The 19,300-nt window shown below is 37.0% G+C and overlaps 1 protein-coding gene and 1 pseudogene across 1 annotated transcript in view; both read right to left on the bottom strand.

Annotated features, from left to right (window-relative positions):
* Positions 1–1,329: 1,329 nt before the first annotated feature.
* The window catches only part of CAHbeta (carbonic anhydrase beta), an 85,330-nt gene continuing 67,359 nt past the window's right edge, over positions 1,330–19,300 (bottom strand). The window contains exon 5 of the mRNA XM_067125275.1: positions 1,330–4,998. Coding sequence (XP_066981376.1) covers positions 4,711–4,998 — 288 coding nt within the window. The 3' untranslated portion in view covers positions 1,330–4,710. The remainder of the gene's footprint in view (positions 4,999–19,300) is intronic.
* Positions 15,116–16,163, bottom strand: LOC136851286 (cytochrome b-like; annotated as a pseudogene).

Here is a 19,300-nt window from a genome sequence, read left to right as displayed (position 1 = left end):
TGCAATCCCTCAGACCTAGTAAAAAAATTCATTATTAATTCATCACTTTAAAAAGCAAATTATTCAAATCCTTTTACTAGCATTCTATTTTATACTGAAAATTTAGAATCCCAAACAAATTTGTTTTAGACTTTTTTTTAATGTAAAATACACCTTTGCATGGTTTGTTATTCAAATTTTATCACTGCTATAACTTTCATCCTCAATAACTTATTCAAATTCTGGAATCCTATTCAACAGATTTTTTTCTCTGCAAATTAATTCAAGAAAACATAATAAAAGATAACTATGTTTCCAATTAATTTTCAAAGCTTCCACTAATAGGCAAAATGTACCGCATACAACTTGATATAATAAATCAACTAATATTGACTACTTTTATAAAACACAGTACCGTAATGCTTTTACCCTTTTCAATGGAAGTATTTTTGTTATACCATACATGATCACATGATGACACAAAAACCAAAATGGATAGCTTACAAAGAGATCTTTGTGCTATATACGGAGACATTAAGAACTTGCCTGTAAAATAAAATAAAAGTTTTTATCACATAAAACTAGTTTATCATACTAATCCATCAATCATATTACGGCCATATCTCAATATATGATGATCCCAGATTGCAACAAGGGTATAATAAGATTGACAATGTTGTTATAAAGTCAACTTTAAAGAACACTACATTAAACTGAGGAAATAACAAGAGTACATATTTCATTTCATAAACAGCTTTGAAACTGCAATTTTCTGGGGGGGGATCATAAATGGCAATGTTAGTTACCTGAGATGGTAATTCTACAAGTTAAGCTAGAAAAGTATTGTATAACTATTTACAACCAAACACTTAAATAACACTTTCAGATGACTTAAACATACCCAATCACCAGCACTATTCTTACCTAGAAATAAAGTAAAGAATTTACAACTTAAAACTAGGTTTTCATAAACTTACCAATCATGGCCACATTGTTGTCTGCAATTATTACAGACCACAATATGAGCATATCAACACTGGGTACAAACAATGTCAACTTTAAAATATACACTGAGAAGAAATAAGGAGATTACATATCTGACCGATACTTTCAATGCTGCATTATTTCTCAGTTACCTAAAAGTGGTATTCGACAAGTTACGGATGCTGGGAAAGTACACTATCTACATCCACATACCTCGATGAAATGAAACTTTCAGAATAGTCAAACAACTAGTCACCTACACTGTTCACAATGCACTCTACTCTTCAATACATCATCAACTCACCAAGAATCAAGCACAAATTACCAGCACAAGTGAACTCTCGACAGAAATTAAATTACTTATAAATCATCATTTATACTCGAGCACCTAAGAGATGCGAAAGTACATATATTATTACACAAGAAACCTCTTGCACCTTCTTTTTCAAGTAATGCTAACTGTCATAACTAAATTTTCTTTGCATTGTGATCAACCAGATTCCCAATAGTTTCCCACTTTGTCCTTGTGGTATCTAACAGGGTTAAACCCTACCTCAGAGAACCATCCCGACTCAGAGACATGCATCAGATCCCCTTCTTGACAGTCTAAATGAAGTAAATAGCAGTGTTTGCATCTGACAGCCATTCTTAGCACCTGTACTGACAATCTGCTTGTATTATCTACCACCCAAAAGTCTTCTCAAAGGCCATATAAGCTTTGCATCCTCACTGGAGTTGCTGTCCCCAAAAGTTATGCTTACTACTATCCACTGAATCTATCATTAGTTCATGACTCCTAGTTAGAGGGTACAAACAGGAATTTTGTTTCAAAAACCTCTATACTGCTTTAAGTATACCCACAAACTATCCTGCTTCTTAATTCTTTCCTGAATTAGAAAGTTAATGAACCATGGTCAGTAATGATTACGACATCAAGATGATCCAATCTCAAGCAACAACTCATTAACTCTGCAACCAGTCAGGTCGTTATCCAGAGTTTCCATCTCTAGTTTTCCAAAGAAACAAGCCGGTTTATACCAATTTTTCAATTGCCCTCACTTCTTAACTGCCCTGTGTACCAAAATGAACAAATGGGATTAATGGTATGAGAAGTCAAAATTATAATAAAATATTTGTGCAGTATCTAGGAATAATTACTCTTCTAGTTTTGTGTTCATGTGAATTGTAAACATCTTACTTTTACATAAACCAAATACAGTAGCTACTTAGAATGGAAGCAGTCAGTCGCCAATACACTTAACTGTTACTCACTCCTGAACTCAACTGCTTTTTACATCTGACTGGTAATCACTATGAAGCTGATATATGGCAGATGTGATATTCTGCTGAAAAACTCTGGCACAATGTCCTGAACCTACTCTACTGATATTTTTGGCAATTGGTCACTCCCACATAATATATACAATAAAGCAAATATTTAATGTCTGGCTGGCAACTCTTCAGCACTTGATTTCTCCCTTATACCACAAAAATAAGAATGTTTATAATCTTCATTAAACCTTAGGCATTTCTCATCAATATTACATGCTACAGAAAACATCAAGAGGAAGGAGTGATAATCATCAATGAACCCTGACGAAAAAATATAAAATGTTAAAAAGCCTTATGTTTAACAAAACCCCCCTTTTTTTTTTTTTTTTTTTAACAAAACCTTTTTTTTGTGTCCAAAAATTGCATACCAGCAGACAAACCAATAGGTGCTTAGAAGTGATGCAGTAATCAGATGATAATTGAACAATACCCACAGAGAAAGACTTCCATCTGTCCTATAAAAAGCTGTTGGCCATCGGTTCACCTTCAGGATCAGAAATATATACTGTACAAACAAAGTGGATGACATGAGGATACTTAATGTACATACTTACAGCAAGCAGTTTGTTGTAAAGAAGTAATTATTTTCAATCTTGCACACAGAATTATAAACTTCCTTATTTCTTATATAAAATCATTATTGAATAATTCTGACTCCCCTTGGTTGTGCTTATATTTATGCAACAATTCCTCCCTCCCTAAAAACCATGTTAACGTCCTTTCTTTCTTCATGATACAGTAATTTAAATAATCTCTTATAAGCATAAATCAGCAAATGGTGAAATTGTAAAACTATAGTATTTCCGTAGATACAGTAATTGTTATACAGAGCAGTGGATGCCTCTATGGTTAGCCATGCCACACAAACTGGTCCTTAGTTACATGACTAGCATGCAAATAATACTGTAAGCTACAGCCCAAATGCATAAACTTGACGCTAACATGCAGCAACAAAATTATAACCTCATTAAAGTTCTTACATCATTTACTTAACTACAGTGTTGTAAAATAATAAAACACTTACTTGCAACACAGAAAATCGTGCACTACAGAAAATGGGGCTTGCAATGAGCACTAAGAAAACATGTAAACTCTGCAAAAACCATGTCAAGAAATAAGAGAGTTTGACAAATCAGGAATCCAATTTCCATGACATGAACCTCACATTCAACTAATTCATTTGTTTTATATAATTATTCAGCACTCACTTTGTCTACCACAACTAAGGATTTAGGGATAAGTAAAAGTAATGTGATTTATAACCTGAATAAACACAGCAGTTTCGTGAACTTCTGGATACTATAACAGTTTCTGCCGCCAACATGTAAATCATTATTTACTTTAATTATGGGCCCAAGTATCATTAAACTGGAAATATACACCGTATTTTTTACAAAATAAAGTTCAAAATCTAAAAATGCAGTAGAAACTTGCTTCAACAGACTTCCCAATGATGGACTGAGATAGGTAATAAACCCAAATTGCTGCTGGGCTTCATTCCCTAATACAAAATGTGAATGTTAATATGAATGTTAATATTACTGCAAAACATACTAAATTAGCTTGGATTTACAGTCACTTGTAAAAATTGCACAACAAATAGTAACATCAGGAAAACCTACTTTATTCAGCTACAAAGTAATCATAATCTACATTTTATTTTTTGTAAGAAATACAATTGAATCAAACCCTTCAAAGTATATTGAAGCAGGGTACTACTACTGTTACCAGTTAGCAAAAAGCCCAGTTTGCATTAATATCATAATGTAAGCTCCATTATTAAAGAATTAGCCTTGAACCTTCGTTCAATATCACTATAAAGTGATAGAAAATCAGACAGTACGAGGATACTGTATATGCTGAACAAAAATTTTATGACTTGAATAAAACATATCACTAAAACTTACTATAGGTTATTGTAGACATTAGTAGATGAGATGATAAGTCTATAACCTTTGCAATAAGATTAACTTACCCAGACTGTAATCCTTGCTTTAAAAATTTAATTTCAGTTCTTCACCAGAAATTTAAAACAGATAAATATATTTCTAAATATCCAATAAATATTAGTGGTAAATTACTAAACCATAACAGGCCCAGCTTGGCATAACTGGGACATCTAATTAGGTTTGCAAAATTCCTCATGAAAATACCTTATGCCTCCAATCACAATGGGCTCACACTGATTCACTTGAACTGCACTTCAGTACTTTGAATATCCATAACTTTTAAGAAACTGTTATAAGAAACTGTTATAATATCTCAAGTTAACAGCCATGGAATGACAAAAATTCGTTTGTCAGATATTCTGGATTCAGTCGCCATATTCAATAGTGTATCAAAACAATCTTTTACGGAAAAATAGGCAAAGATCTATCTTTATACATAATCTTGTACATGTATATGTCACTTAAACTATGTATAATACTGCTTCACTTCATCTAATAATCTCTCAATATTATCCTCACTTATATCCACAAATTTCTTTTGTTGTCTACTAAAGTAATAAATGTCTCCTGTGTAAATATCAAACCACAAGGCATGAATGTACACTCGACCTCGTACTAAACCATCTCGCATGAAGTTATAGCTAGCAATATTCTGAAGCTGTTGGAGAGTATTAACTTGAGATAACTTATCTTCTTCACCAAATTTATTTTCTGGATCTATATAAGCTACAAAACGTCTCATCGGAGTTTCAGCCTGAAAGAAGATGGTTCTTTTTAGTGCAATAAACTTTATATGACAGCTGGTTCTTTTTAGTACAATAAACTTTATATGACATTTTTAACTAAGATCTGTTATGATACAGAGATGAAATTAGAAAAAAACAGGTTTTGACATAGGAAAAATCTATTTTTGGCAGCTGCTGTGAGTTCTCAAAGGAGTTACCCTTATGGTCCTGCCAGGGTTCTCCATAAGACAGACCAACCACCATCAAAGAATTCTCTCATAGTTGGTCTTGGACTGACTGTTGACAATGATAGAGCATAAATGGACTCAGAGCAGGAAGGCTCTTTTCTCTGCCTACAGCAATGACCACATTCTTTCCACTCACTCTTCTCATACAGATGTGGCAACAGTGCATGAGTTAGCCATGTTCACCACTGCTTGCCAAGTCTGTGAAAGAAAACACCCACCGCAAATTCTCATGCCTTTTGGTCAGGGAAAGCAAGTGGGTTTGAGGACTCATAGTGGCTACCAAAAATAGGTTTTTCCTACATCAAAACCTGTTTTTGATACCCAAGCCACTGTTCATCCTCAAAGGAATATATAAAAGAAACTGACAGGCAGCAAAATGGTCTAGATCCCTGATTAAGGAATTCCACCGACCCATGCAAAAAACCGGTCCAAGGTAGAGTCAAACAAGTGACAATCAACCTTCTATTATTCAGGATTACAATTCAGAATTAATAATGAAGAAGGATGGAGAAGGAACCTATATACTGTATGTGCTACATGTATGGTTCTAGGGTAGCATATTTGAATATGTCTGGGTGAGACGCAGGATAATCTTTCTGCCTTGACAATTAGCGTTAATGTAAAAATGGATGCTCTCGGAAAGTAGCTGACATCTAGATACCTGGATTGACCTGACCAGGCATAATGTTTCATTGTTAATATTAACCCTTAAACGCCGACTGGACGTATCATACGTCGACTAAAATTGTCTGTTGGATGCTGAGTGGACATACCGTACGTCGACTACAAAAAATGTCAACCTTCGGTCAACTTTGACTCGACCGAAATGGTCGAAAAACGCAATTGTAAGCTAAAACTCTTACATTCTAGTAATATTCAATCATGTACCTTCATTTTGCAACAAATTGGAAGTCTCTAGCACAATATTTCGATTTATGGTGAATATTTGAAAAAAACTTTTTCCGTACGCCCGCGCGGTAACTCAGCCGAAAATTTCAGAAATTCTTTCGTCATTTTGTCGTAAGTTTTGTACTGTTTTATATTAGCCGTTACATAAAGTTTTATATATGAAAATGTGCGCAATTTCATGTAAAATACAGCAACATACAACCCATGGTTGTAGCTTTTGTCAGTTTGGAAATATTTTCATATAAACCACGATAACTGCCAAAATTTCAACCTTCGGTCAACTTTGACTTGACCGAAATGGTCAAAAAACGCAATTGTAAGCTAAAACTCTTACATTCTAGTAATATTCAATCATTTACTTTCATTTTGCAACAAATTGGAAGTCTCTAGCACAATATTTCGATTTATGGTGAATTTTTGAAAAAAACTTTTTCCTTACGTCCGCGCCAGAAATTCTTTAAATCACGTCGTCGTCGTAATGTTTGCACCGTTTATATTAGTCGTTACATAAAGTTTTATATATGGAAATGTGCGCAGTTTCATGTAGAATACAACAGAAAATAACTCATGGTTGTAGCTTTTATCAGTTTTGAAATATCTTCATATAAATCATGATAACTGCCAAAATTTCAACCTTCGGTCAACTTTAACTCGACCGAAATGGTAAAAAAACGCAATTATAAGCTAAAACTCTTACATTCTAGTAATATTCAATCATGTACCTTCATTTTGCAACAAACTGGAAGTCTCTAGCACAAAATTTCGATTTATGGTGAATTTCTGAAAAAAAAAAAACTTTTTCCTTACGTCTGCGCGCGGTAACTTGGCCGATCATCTCAGAAATTCTTTAGTCACGTTGTCGTAATGTTTGCATCGTTTTACATTAGTCGTTACATAAACTTTTATATATGAAAATGTGCGCAATTTCATGTAGAATACAACAGAAAATAGCTCATGGTTGTAGCTTTTATCAGTTTTGAAATATTTTCACATAAATCACGATAACTGCCAAAATTTCAACCGGTCAACTTTAACTCGACCGAAATGGTAAAAACGCAATTGTAAGCTAAAACTCTTACATTCTAGTAATATTCAATCATTTACCTTCATTTTGCAATAAAATGGAAGTCTCTAGCACAATATTTCGATTTATGGTGAATTTTTGAAAAAAAACATTTTCCTTACGTCCGCTCGGTAACTCGGCCGAACATCTCAGAAATTCTTTCGTCACATTGTCGTAATGTTTGCACCGTTTTATATTAGTCATTACATAAACTTTTATATATGAAAATGTGCACAATTTCATGTAAAATACAACAGAAAATAACTCATGGTTGTAGCTTTTATCAGTTTTGAAATATTTTCATATAAATCATGATAAATAAAAAAATTCTACTTTCGGTCAACTTTAACTCGACCGAAATGGTCAAAAACTGCAATTGTAAGCTAAAACACTTACAGTCTAGTAATATTCAATTAATTAGCTTCATTTTTCATCAAACAGGAAGTCTCTAGCACAATATTTCGATTTATGGTGAATTTTTGAAAAAACATTTTTTTACGTCCGTCGTTATTTAATTCATGCATCATTTTGTGATAATATTTTCTTTGTGTTGCTTTGATCGTTTTACAATTTGTTATATACCAAAATCATCGCAATTTAGTGTACAATACAAAGAAAAAAAAATAACCCGTTAGCTTTAACCGTCTTGCTGACAGCGTGATTTGTATAAAATTATATATGAAAATTTTTTTTGTGCTGTCATATATTCCAATATTTATATATGATAATGATATTTTTTTCATTTCTAATGGTTGCATACTAAACTTCAGGCAATGACAAAAAAAGGAGCCAAAAATGAACTCTTAATCTTAAAAACTAAGCGTGCTGTGATTTTTTGAAAAAAACTTTTTTTCTGCTTCGGCGCTAACTCCCAAACGCCGCCGGCATACGGGAGACGTTTTTGTAAATAGAGGCTCGGCGTTTAAGGGTTAAATTCATGCAGTAGAATAGGGGATTTTCTCTTTAACAGGTCCCCATTCTTGGCCAAGAAGGTTGAGCCAAGGGACAATAGCAAAGATGGCTGGTGGTGTGAGTGATGAGGCTTTATTTATCTAAGAGAGCTGAGTTTGCTGACTCTGGCTCCTGGTGTGGTCTTTGCAGTGCAAAGGACCAGAGGGTGGTGCTCAAGATTTTAGTATTGGATTCTATGCCAAACTCATTGAGCAAGTGCTCACACAGCACAGCCTTGTGCATTATCATTGTGGTAATGGTATGTGCATGCCTCAAACATGTGGATCAGAAAAATTTAAAACTAATTGGATCACACTTTCCACCTGGCTCTGTGTGTGCAGGTAATCCAACACACCTGCCATACAAACTAGCATTGCCTGATATATAAAACCTGTAGTTTCTGCACCAAGTGTCTAATAATGCTAGATGCATAATTTTCACAGCAGACTAGCATCAGATAATCTACACATGAAGGACATTGCTCAGCATCGGGAATGGAGCAATGAAACTAATATCCTCATCTGTTGTTTTAGCAGAACAAACTAATAACTGATGGGCCATGGGGGGCCACTATGTAAGCAGTTCAATTAAAGGTTAACAGACTGTTCATCTCCAAAAAACTGGGACAATGGATGGAATAAGTAGATTACCCTCCATGTGTTTCAGTCCTGTAAAAATGTGTCTCTTGCTAATGCCTGAATGTCCAATTTGGGAGACATAAACTGGAAGCTCACAGTTCTCTTGTACAGCAAACAGGTCCACTTCTGGATGTGGAAGTAGGCTGGCAATCACTTGGACGGAGGGTTTGTTCAACATTCACTTGGTCGAAGATGCCATCTGCTTCAACAGTTGTCTGTTGTCACATTGAGTGATCCCGTGAGGTGGAATAATGGCAAATGACACTTCCTTGCCAAAGCCATCTGTAAGATAGACATTATGTCTGTACTGAAAGGAGCTGCACTTCCTGATACACACCATCTGTAACAAGTTGTCTAGGATCAACCAGATGTGGATCTTCCTTGGAGGCTTCAGTTTTCTGAGAAACAGGAAGAGAGCCATCAACTCTAGGAAACTGATGTGTCACCTCCTTAAGTTGACATCTAATGTCTAGCTTACCTACACCAAGGAGGCCCCCATGTGTTTAACTACCTGCCAAGCAGGGCAGTCAGAATGATCTGTTTGGCAAGAGCACCCCTCCAATTCACAGCAGGATGGAGGCTATTACAAAGCCTTATTCAGGTATTTGAGAGCCAGACTCCGATCATAATCCTGAGTTGCAGTTTGAGGAATAGGTTCACCACAGACTCAAACTGTAATAGGCCCAGGGTCTGTTCCAACTGCTGTGGGGGCACCATGGACTGGACCTTTCCTTATTCTGGCCTGACTCTAGCTGGAAAGTAACAACCAGCTAAAAAGCACATTCCAAAGAGGTCCCAGCCAAGCAAAATGCCAGTTGGGTGTGAGCAGGGACACATTTCAATTAATCAGGAAACCTATTGACAACACTATTGCTTCCTAGTCACAGGTTTTGTAAGCACTTCTCTCTGGTGGCTTCTTAAGTATGCCACAAGGTGAAATCCCTCTTGCTCAGCTCTGACAAGATTAGGATCATTCTTCATTTAGAGAAGTCCTTCTTGGGGATGCTGAAGAGATGTGCTTAATGACAAGTGAACACATCTTTCTCTATGGATCCGTTCAGGGGAGCCTTCTGTACATACTTCTCCAGGGGTGGGAGGGGAGAGTGGGACCATTGTCGCCCCAGACCATTGGAGATAACGCTATCCCCAAGGGGAGGAATTCCACTGCAAGAGGTTCTGTAGAAGGCAACCCCTAACCTAGCACATCCTATTGAACTTCATCTCTTCCTTAGCCCTTACTGGGCATTCCAGGAGTTGCTTCTCCTTTCCCTCAATAGGCATGTCAGTGTCTTCCTCTACAGGGGTGTTGTTGCTACAGTTGCTGCTCTCTTCTGAAGCTGGACATTACCCTAGGGATGACCAGAGGTCTATAAGGTTCAAGGTTGCACCAGGGCTTCTTGGGTTTAAGGGGAATGGGGTCAGGGTAGGTCTCCTCTGAATACAGCATCCCAGGTTTCTTCATACCAATAGAAGTGGGTATTATACAATTCTGTTGACGCTTGTCCAACGAGATCCATTGCAACCGTCATCAAAGAGATCATGCAGAAGGGAGAGGGATGTAACAGTAGGGGGACACTGGGGAGCAACATGACGGGGCCCACTAACGCTTCTTTTCATGCCTGGGGTACTACTCTATAAAACTGAAGAGCACCCCAAAAGGGTCCATATAAAGGTCTTTGCAACCGCAGCCTAAGCAGTGCTAGAAGACTTAGGAAGCTCTCTTATGGACACTTCCAGAAAATCAGACAAGGTTAGAACAGAAAGGAGATGGGGCCTTGAATGGAACTAAAAAGTGGCTGTCCCATCTGAGATTTTGCTCCCATGGGCACCAAACTCTTGGGTAGCCACACTGCGTGGTAGCTTTTTCCATTCAAAACGAAAGACAAGTGTTGTCCATCATTTTGTGGAGTTGTTTGATACCTGGATAGAAGAAATTTGTGGCTTTACTTTTGCTATTTTCTCATGAATCCTAGTAACTGCAAAGTTCTGAAATTCTACCTACATGTGATTAATCATTATAAGGCAGTTCCCGGTTATCAGTGGGCTCAGTTATCAGTGATCTGGTTTTTCGGCACTTGTCTAGCTATGAAAATCAGCAATTTTCGGAGCCGATACGCACCGATTTCCACTTAACAGCCCTGATAATTGCATATTGGTGCCAATGCATACCTAACAGAGGCACTGATAGCCAACAGTTGCCGAAAAAGCGCCGAAAATAACCAATTTTTGGTTATCGGCAATTTTAACGCCGTCAGAATGGAACCCCCACTGAAACCGGGAACTGTCTACTGTAGAAGTGCTAGGACAGAAAGCTGGTGCCACCCAAAGGGGGTAGTGGTTCTCCAGGAATGTTTTATGTACCATAATTTTTTTTAAACTAGAAAAAAGACTGCCTCAATGGCTTTAGTTGCCCTGCTAGCAGGGAGGATGACTATCTCGTTTGGTGATGTCTAAATTCCTATTGACAGAAGGGACCAAATGCCATTTCGTCATATAAAGCAATATCTCCCAAAAATTCCACCTAAATCATTGTTTTCCTTTTGTTTGATAAGGTATTTGCTATCTAGTGAAAGGACACACACTGCAGTGTCATGCCATGACTTATCACTACTGGTATTAGGGGCAGATACTGGTGTCACTGATCCTCCTGGCTTCAGGGGGGGTTTACAGTCCAAAATGGAACTGGAAATAGGAAGTTCATACCTCAGTAAGTTTTCTGACTCTCATTGGATCCAGACAACTGACTTGGCTTCTTTTTGGCCTTGGGTTTTTTGTTACCTTTCTCCCAGGACCTAAATTCTCTGCAAGAGAACCAACCTCAGCACTAGTGGCTTTTCAAAGCTTTCTAGTCTCTCCCTGGTGAACTTGAAAAGTCTCAGAGATAACATCCAACACAGTGTCCAGAGCTGTCTCGAATTCCCTTGGGGAATCCTCAACAGCATCTCTGATATAGTGGTACTCAGTTTTGAGGGCTTCCTTGATACTATGTATTATCACCTTCAGAAACTTTAATCTAGTCTCCGATGGAATCTCCTTATTGTGAATCACTGAGCAGATTGGGACAGGGCAACCATAATGTCACTGCCTGGCAAAGTTGTGGGAGTCTCTGATAAAGAACTATAATCCCTGTAAGGAACAAGAACTTCAGAGGGATGAGGGTGGGCCCTACCAGGGTCCTCTCAACATCAGGTTATTGCATAGGAGAGCCAAGGTTCTCTTTCAAAGGATCACCCCCCACCCACTCATGCAAAATCAAAGGCAGTGCCCCTGGGTCTTCTGGGTTCAGGAGGGAAAGCTCAGTGGCCAGGTCCACTTCATTGGGGGCTTCTATCCTAGTGAATGATTCTTGATCTCCATCAGAGGAATCATACAGGGTGATCTTGGATTCCAGTGTCCTGGCATATTGGCCAGGATATGGAATCTGCTTGGAAAGGGAGGGAAATGCTCTTTACTGGAACTCATCAGGAAGATGTACTCTCCATTGAAACCTTGGACCCAAATAGCTAGTCAAAATCAACCTTTTCCATCCAGGTTCACTGGCAAGGGCATGTTGATTAATTTGCACATTCCAATAACTAGTATGTCTGTGATGGATGGTACATGCTGTTCTCCTCTGGCAAACAGCAGATTATACAGTTTGCAGTGGGGCAAGCAAGCTGCATATAACCATCAGATAAGCAGAATGTGCACTAGTATGAAACAGACCAACACTCTTTTATGAGTACATGCCTTAGAACACCAACTAAGAGACAAACTTAGTGGGTGACATTTTTTAGGGGTAATATGTATAATCATTGGTGTCATCCCTTTAAATTATGATGAAACTAGAGGTATAGTACCATTACAAGGTTCAACTAGTTTAATATATTAACAATGCAGAAGAGAAATCTATTTTTCCAAGAAAAAACCATGCATATTTAAGAAATGGGTGTAACAAATGTGAGACCTAGGCATCTGAATATGCAACAAACACAAACGGCTGATATGCATGATCCTAGTTGTGTTGCAATAATAATATAGCCTCTTAATGACCTGGTAATCTATTAAGAGCTAGCCTAGCAAATTTGATTTAAAATACCACATATATGAACTTACATTGAGTGGTACTGTATTTTAAATAATTACCAACTACAGGTATCAGTGTTGTGGCAAATTATTTTTATTTATTTTTTCTTTTAATTTACAGAAGCATGTCCATACCTGTATGCTAGGATATTTTATATTGAAAGCTAACCTAGCATATCTAAATTAAAGTACCCCTACCACATATATAAACTATACTGGGTGCTACCATATTTTAAATTATCACAGACTATAAGTATGGTACAATTTTGAGTTTAAAGAGTATTTCTGATGCTTGTAGACTAGTATATTTTATAACGAAAGCTAACCTAACAAAAACTAAATTAAAATGCCAAATATATAAGCTATATTCAGTTACACTTTAAGCTGTTACACACAATCTGGCTAGTATTCAGCAAGTACTTGAAACCTGACTAAAAAATCAACACTAAAATACCGCCCATGTAAACTAAATTTGTTGGTACTAATTAAGCATTAGTCTTGCAAGTATTATGTGAGTATGGCTCCTATTTTTACACTGGTAACTCATGCATCATTGAAACTATTAGTTTAACCCTTACAGGCCGGGCTAAATATATTGTACATTAACAACACCATGGGACTAGGCAACTTTAAAGTTGGCCAGTTTAAAAAAAAAAAAAATCAATGGAAAGAGGAAGTTATGCAAATGCATATGGTATAAAAAAAAACTCTAACAAATTTTTTGTACCTTCCATAGGAAGTTGAAAGTGAATTTTCCAACCCTGTGTGGGCCCTCTTTTACAAGACACTCAAAAAAATATCCAACCCTGTGTGGGCCCTCTTTTACATGACACTCAAAAAATACATTAATTTTAGCAAGACATACATGCCTTTTTAATAAATTTTAATTTTATTTTGCAAAATTACCATTACAACTCACATACGACAGCAGCGCACCGAGATAATGGACCATGGTATATTGTACTTACGGATATATCAGTGTGATATGGAAATATCGATTTGAGGGTTTTTGCCCCCGGATTGAGCGCCAAACTGTTTTTTCAAATCAGGCATTCTGAGTGGGTGCAACACTCGCTTACCAGCATCCCTTGCATTATTGTCACTTGCATTATTGCTTTCAACTCTAAAAATTATGCTAAAGCTTTTACTGTTCTGCAGTTTATATTAATAAACAGCTGTTTGCCAGTTAAGTATATCTTAGTTTAACCAGACCACTGAGTTGATTAACAGCTCTCCTAGGGCTGGCCCGAAGGATTAGATTTATTTTTACGTGGCTAAGAACCAACTGGTTACCTAGCAATGAGACCTACAGCTTAATGTGGAATCCGAACCACATTATAGCGAGAAATGAATTTCTATCACCAGAAACAAACTCCTCTTGTTCTTCACTGGCCGGTCGGAGATTCGAACTCGCGACCAACAGAGTGGTAGCTGAGAACGGAACCCGCTCACCCAGCGAGGAGTTAGCTACCATAACTAACATGTTTACTAAGAGTTGCGTTACACTTGTCCTGTTAAAAACTTACTTATTTTCAATGTAATTCCAAAAATAAAAATCAAATACATTTTTAATCATCTGTCCTGCAGTGGAGAAGGTGTTAAGAAAGAATGCCACTGACTTGAAGCAGCAGGTATTATAGCTGTGGCTAAAGAAGCGAATAATGAGCAGACTCCAAAACAATTTGGAGGCAAAAGCAACACCTGAAACTGACAAAATCACACATGTACTTCATTTAATTTACTGCATTAATAAATAAAGTAGTTGCAATTTTTAAACCCAGATTTGATAATTTACAAAAGAAATGTCTCCCTGAATTAAGTTTCATTTGGCAACTAAAGGCAGTGATGATGTCGGTAAAATGCAATCAGCTGATGATTTTAACAGTGTAAACAAAACCAGAATGCAAATGGCACATGATCACTCTGTTCAAATTTTATAATACAATAATATGACAATAATACATGCAATATGATTAGATACAGTAAAACAACAGTTTTACTAACATTATTCTCTCTCTCTCTCTCTCTCTCTCTCTCTCTCTCTCTCTCTCTCTCTCTCTCTCTCTCTCTCTCTCTCTCTCTCTCTCTCTCTCTCTCTCTGAGAAACAGCTGATTGCAACATCATTTACCATAATTATCATTTTTATAGGGTTGAAGGTCTTTTAGAAGTTATCCTAGTATAGCTTTGTAAAGAAATTAGGATAGACTATTAAGAGATTCGAACTCTTGTTGGGTGCTTTCAAAACACTTGTCTTCCTAAAGATGAATAGTCAGTCTATGAGTTTATCTCATACAACCATTGCTAGCGGGTTAATAATGAAGAATGAAAAATATAAGACTGTTAAGATCTGTCCTGTGAGGATGTATGGGTCTTCTACTGGGCTGAGCGCCGATCCATGTCAATAAAATTACGATTCTAATTATAGATCAGAATAAGATTTTGCCTGATCGGGTAGAAGGCTAATCTCCGAATTTGTTTTTGTGCGTGAACGGTAAGATGAATAAGATAGCTACCGACATCACTAGGCGATAACTCCTCCCAGTTTATTGGGGATTGATCGTAGTAAGTGCGTGAGGCGAATAGGAAGTACCATTCTGGTTGAATGTGGGCCGGAGTGACTAGGGGGTTGGCTGGGATGAAGTTGTCTGGGTCCCCGAGGAGATAAGGATCGAGGAGTGTGAGGATGATTAGGGCGGCCAGTGTGACTACAAATCCCTACGATGTCTTTGAATGAGAAGTAGGGGTGAAAGGGAATTTTTCTAGTTGTCTGGAGATTCCTAGTGGGTTGTTAGACCCTGTTTGATGTAAAAATAGAATATGGACTATGGTGGCAGCTGCAATAATGAATGGGAATAGGAAGTGAAAGGTGAAAAATCGTGTTAAGCGTTGCGTTTTACTGCGAATCCCCCCAAATTCATTGCACTAGGGTCTGTTCCTACAAATGGAATTGCAGACATTAGGTTGGTAATTACAGTGGCCCCTCAGAATGATATTTGTCCCCAGGAGTACGTACCCTAGAAAAGCTGTTGCTATGGTGAGAAATAGAATAATTACCCCAACTGATCAGGTGTGCATATATAAGAATGATCCGTAGTAGATTCCTCGACCGATGTGTCTATATAAGCAAATAAAAAGAAAAGGAAGCGCCATTGGCGTGGATTGTTCATAGGAGTCACCCATAGTTTACGTCTCGGCAAATGTGAGCTACTCTTGAGAATGCTAAATCTACGTTTGCTGTGTAGTGTATCGCTAAAAATAGTCCTGTTGCGATTTGAACTACTAAGCATATACCTAGAAGAGAGCCAAAATTTCATAGAATAGAGATGTTAGCTGGGGTGGGTAAGTCAACTAGGGCTCCGTTGGCGATTTTAAATAGGGGGTGTGATTTTCGTATTGGTGCTGTCATTAGGATGTTCGGAGGGGTCCAGAGAAAGTTGATCTTAGTTTGACTACAACGATAAGGGTTAATAAAAGATATAAGATGATTATACCTGTAAGTGAAGCTGTAGTGGGTTGTATATGTGCCTGATTGTTATTTGTGTTGATTGAATATCTTGGAGGCTCCTTAGGAATGAGAGTTCTCATGGAGTCTTTAGTAGGAGTTATTATTTGGTCTGTGAGAGGTAGGATGAGTGCTATCGATAGGGGAGAATAAAGGCTGAGATTATTTTAATTGATAGCTTGAACGTTTCTGTTTGAGGCAAGGGAGGCTACGTAAATAAATAAGACTAGTGTGGCCCCAAGGAAAATTAAAAATAGAATATAAGAGAATCATATGAATTTAGATAAGAGGCCCATGAGATACGCAGATTAAAATAGTTTGGAGGATTAGGGTCAGCCCCATGGCGAGTGGGTGTCATGCAGTGAAGCAAATTGAAGAGGATATTAGCAAAAAAAGACGACAGAATGAGTGTGTTGATGCAGAAAGTAGTTTATGCAAAATATTAGTTTTGGGGACTAAGGATGGGAGTGATTTCTTCTTTCTGAGCTTCAAGAACAAGAATTCATCTACGGTTTACAAGACCATTATTTTATTTAAACTATTGAAACTAATGACAATTTTCAATTTTTGACTCTACGTTCCTTTGTTTTGTTTGTGTTGTGGCTTGTTGGCTTTTGTGGGCAAGCGGAAGCATTTATTAAATGTACTGTTGAGTTTAGAGTTTATTATAGTAAATATTTTTTGGTTTATGGCCCAGGCTTTCAGTCATCTAGGAGGAGACTTGTACTTTGTGTTGTTTTTTCTTACTCTTGCTGCTTGTGAGGGGGCTTTGGCTCTTGCTCTTCTTGTTTCTATCGTTCGGAGCCATGGCAGCGATAATTTTGGGAGTTTTAATGTTTTAAGATGTTAAAGTTTATTTTGATGGTTTTGTTGATAATTTTGGTGACTGATAGTTGGTTAGCTGTGCAGGTGTCTTTGTTTGTGGCTAGTTTTGTATTTGGGGTCTATTCACTTAATGGGTTCTCTTTTTCTTGTTTAGGCCTCGGGCTTGGTTTGGATTATATTGGGTACATTTTAATTTTACTGAGGTTTTGGATTATGGCTCTTGTTGTCAGAAGGAGCCAGAAGGTTGAAAATTTTAAGGATTTTGATAGAGTGTTTCTGTCTGTTAATGTGTTCTTGCTATTGAGTCTGGTGTTAACTTTTTCTTGTCTTGATTATTTAATATTTTATGTGTGCTTTGAGAGTTCTTTAATTCCTACTATAATTTTAATTTTGGGATGAGGGTACCAGCCTGAGCGACTACAGGCAGGTGTGTATATGTTATTTTATACTTTGTTTGGGTCTTTGCCTTTGTTAATTTCTATTTTGAGTTTGTACAGAGGTGGGGGTTCTGTGACTTTTGGTTTGTCTTTGGTTCCTGATGGCAGGATGAGGCTGCTGGGGGTTTGGTATCTTTGTAGGATTATAGCTTTTATCGTAAAGCTTCCAGTTTATTTAGTTCATTTGTGGTTACCTAAGGCTCACGTGGAGGCCCCTGTAGCTGGATCTATGATTTTGGCTGGTGTTCTGTTAAAATTGGGGGGGTATGGTTTGGTGCGTGTGTGTCCTCTTTTGTTTATTCAGCTTTGACTTTCAGGTGATTGTGGGTCTCGTGGGCCTGTTAGGGGAATTTTTGTAAGTTTCATTTGTCTCCGTCAGACTGACATCAAGGCTTTAATTGCTTACTCTTCTGTGGCACATATGGGGCTGGTCTTATGCGGCCTTAGTGTTTTCAGGTGGTGAGGACTATCTGGTGCTGTGTCTGTAATGGTGGGCCATGGTCTTTGTTCTTCCGGTTTATTTTGTTTGGCTAATATGGTGTATGAGCGTCTAGGGAGACGAAGGTTGCTAGTTAGAAAGGGCTTACTTAACTTTATGCCTACTATAGCTTTGTGATGATTTCTATTGAGAGCCGGTAATATAGCTGCTCCTCCCTCAGTCAATTTATTGGGTGAGATTAGTCTTATTTTAAGTGTAGTTTCTTGGGCGTTGCTGGCGATGCTTCCCGTTGCTCTCCTCTCTTTTTTAATCATAATTATCAAGTAGACAAGGTGTTAAAACTTGCCAATTCTCAATGGTGGCTTCCATAAGTAAAAATTATATACATTTTTATTCATCTTTCATAAATTAAAGCTGCAGTTTATAGCTAAGGCTAAATAAAACGAATATAGGGCAGGCTCTAAAACATTTTGAAATATGCGAAAGTGATGCCCGGAACTAGTGAAATCACTTACTGCTTTTACAATAAAGTAATTCACACATTTTAAACCCAACTTTGTTAATTTACAAGAAAAGGTGTCTCCGAATTATGTTTCTTCTAGCAACTAATAATAATGAAGCTGTCAGTAGTGCCAAGACCACCGGTGGTCTTGGTAGTTTTCAATCAGCCAAGATTTTGAGAATGTCAACATTATTGCAAATGGCATACGATGGCAATGTTTACATTCTGTAATACAGTAACAATATGATAATAATACATGCAAAATACTGAAATTGGATGCAGCGGACAAAACAACCTTTATTTAAATCATCATTATTATAAACATAGTTGTACTATTTAACCATTGCAAATTATTACTTTTCTCCAGAAAATATTTTGGTTTTTAGAGCTTTTTGGTTTTTAGAATTAAAACATGAGATTGTAACCCTGTATAGATATTTTGCAGTGCTTCCATTAATATTAATATTTTCATAGTAGTAAATCATTGTTATAAGTGTTTTAAGAGTAACAGTTGTAGGACAGTAATGTAAGATGACTTTAAATATTTTGGAATGATGGTTTGGGGTGCACTGTATTTTTGCTGGAAATGATATTAAATTGTTTTAGTGTGATAATTTAAAGTATATTTTTGTTTGAACTATTAAATTAGGCAGTAAACTGTTAAAATAGGCAGTTATAAGCATTTTAGTTTAAGGGGTACAGGGTTTATATAGATATACTTTACAGCAAAAACACACATTCACATATATAC

Source organism: Macrobrachium rosenbergii, chromosome 23, assembly GCF_040412425.1.
Source record: "Macrobrachium rosenbergii isolate ZJJX-2024 chromosome 23, ASM4041242v1, whole genome shotgun sequence".
NCBI classification, from domain to species: domain Eukaryota; kingdom Metazoa; phylum Arthropoda; class Malacostraca; order Decapoda; family Palaemonidae; genus Macrobrachium; species Macrobrachium rosenbergii.
Note: the sequence above shows the minus strand (reverse complement) of the source record. Positions and strands in the feature narration are given on the sequence as shown.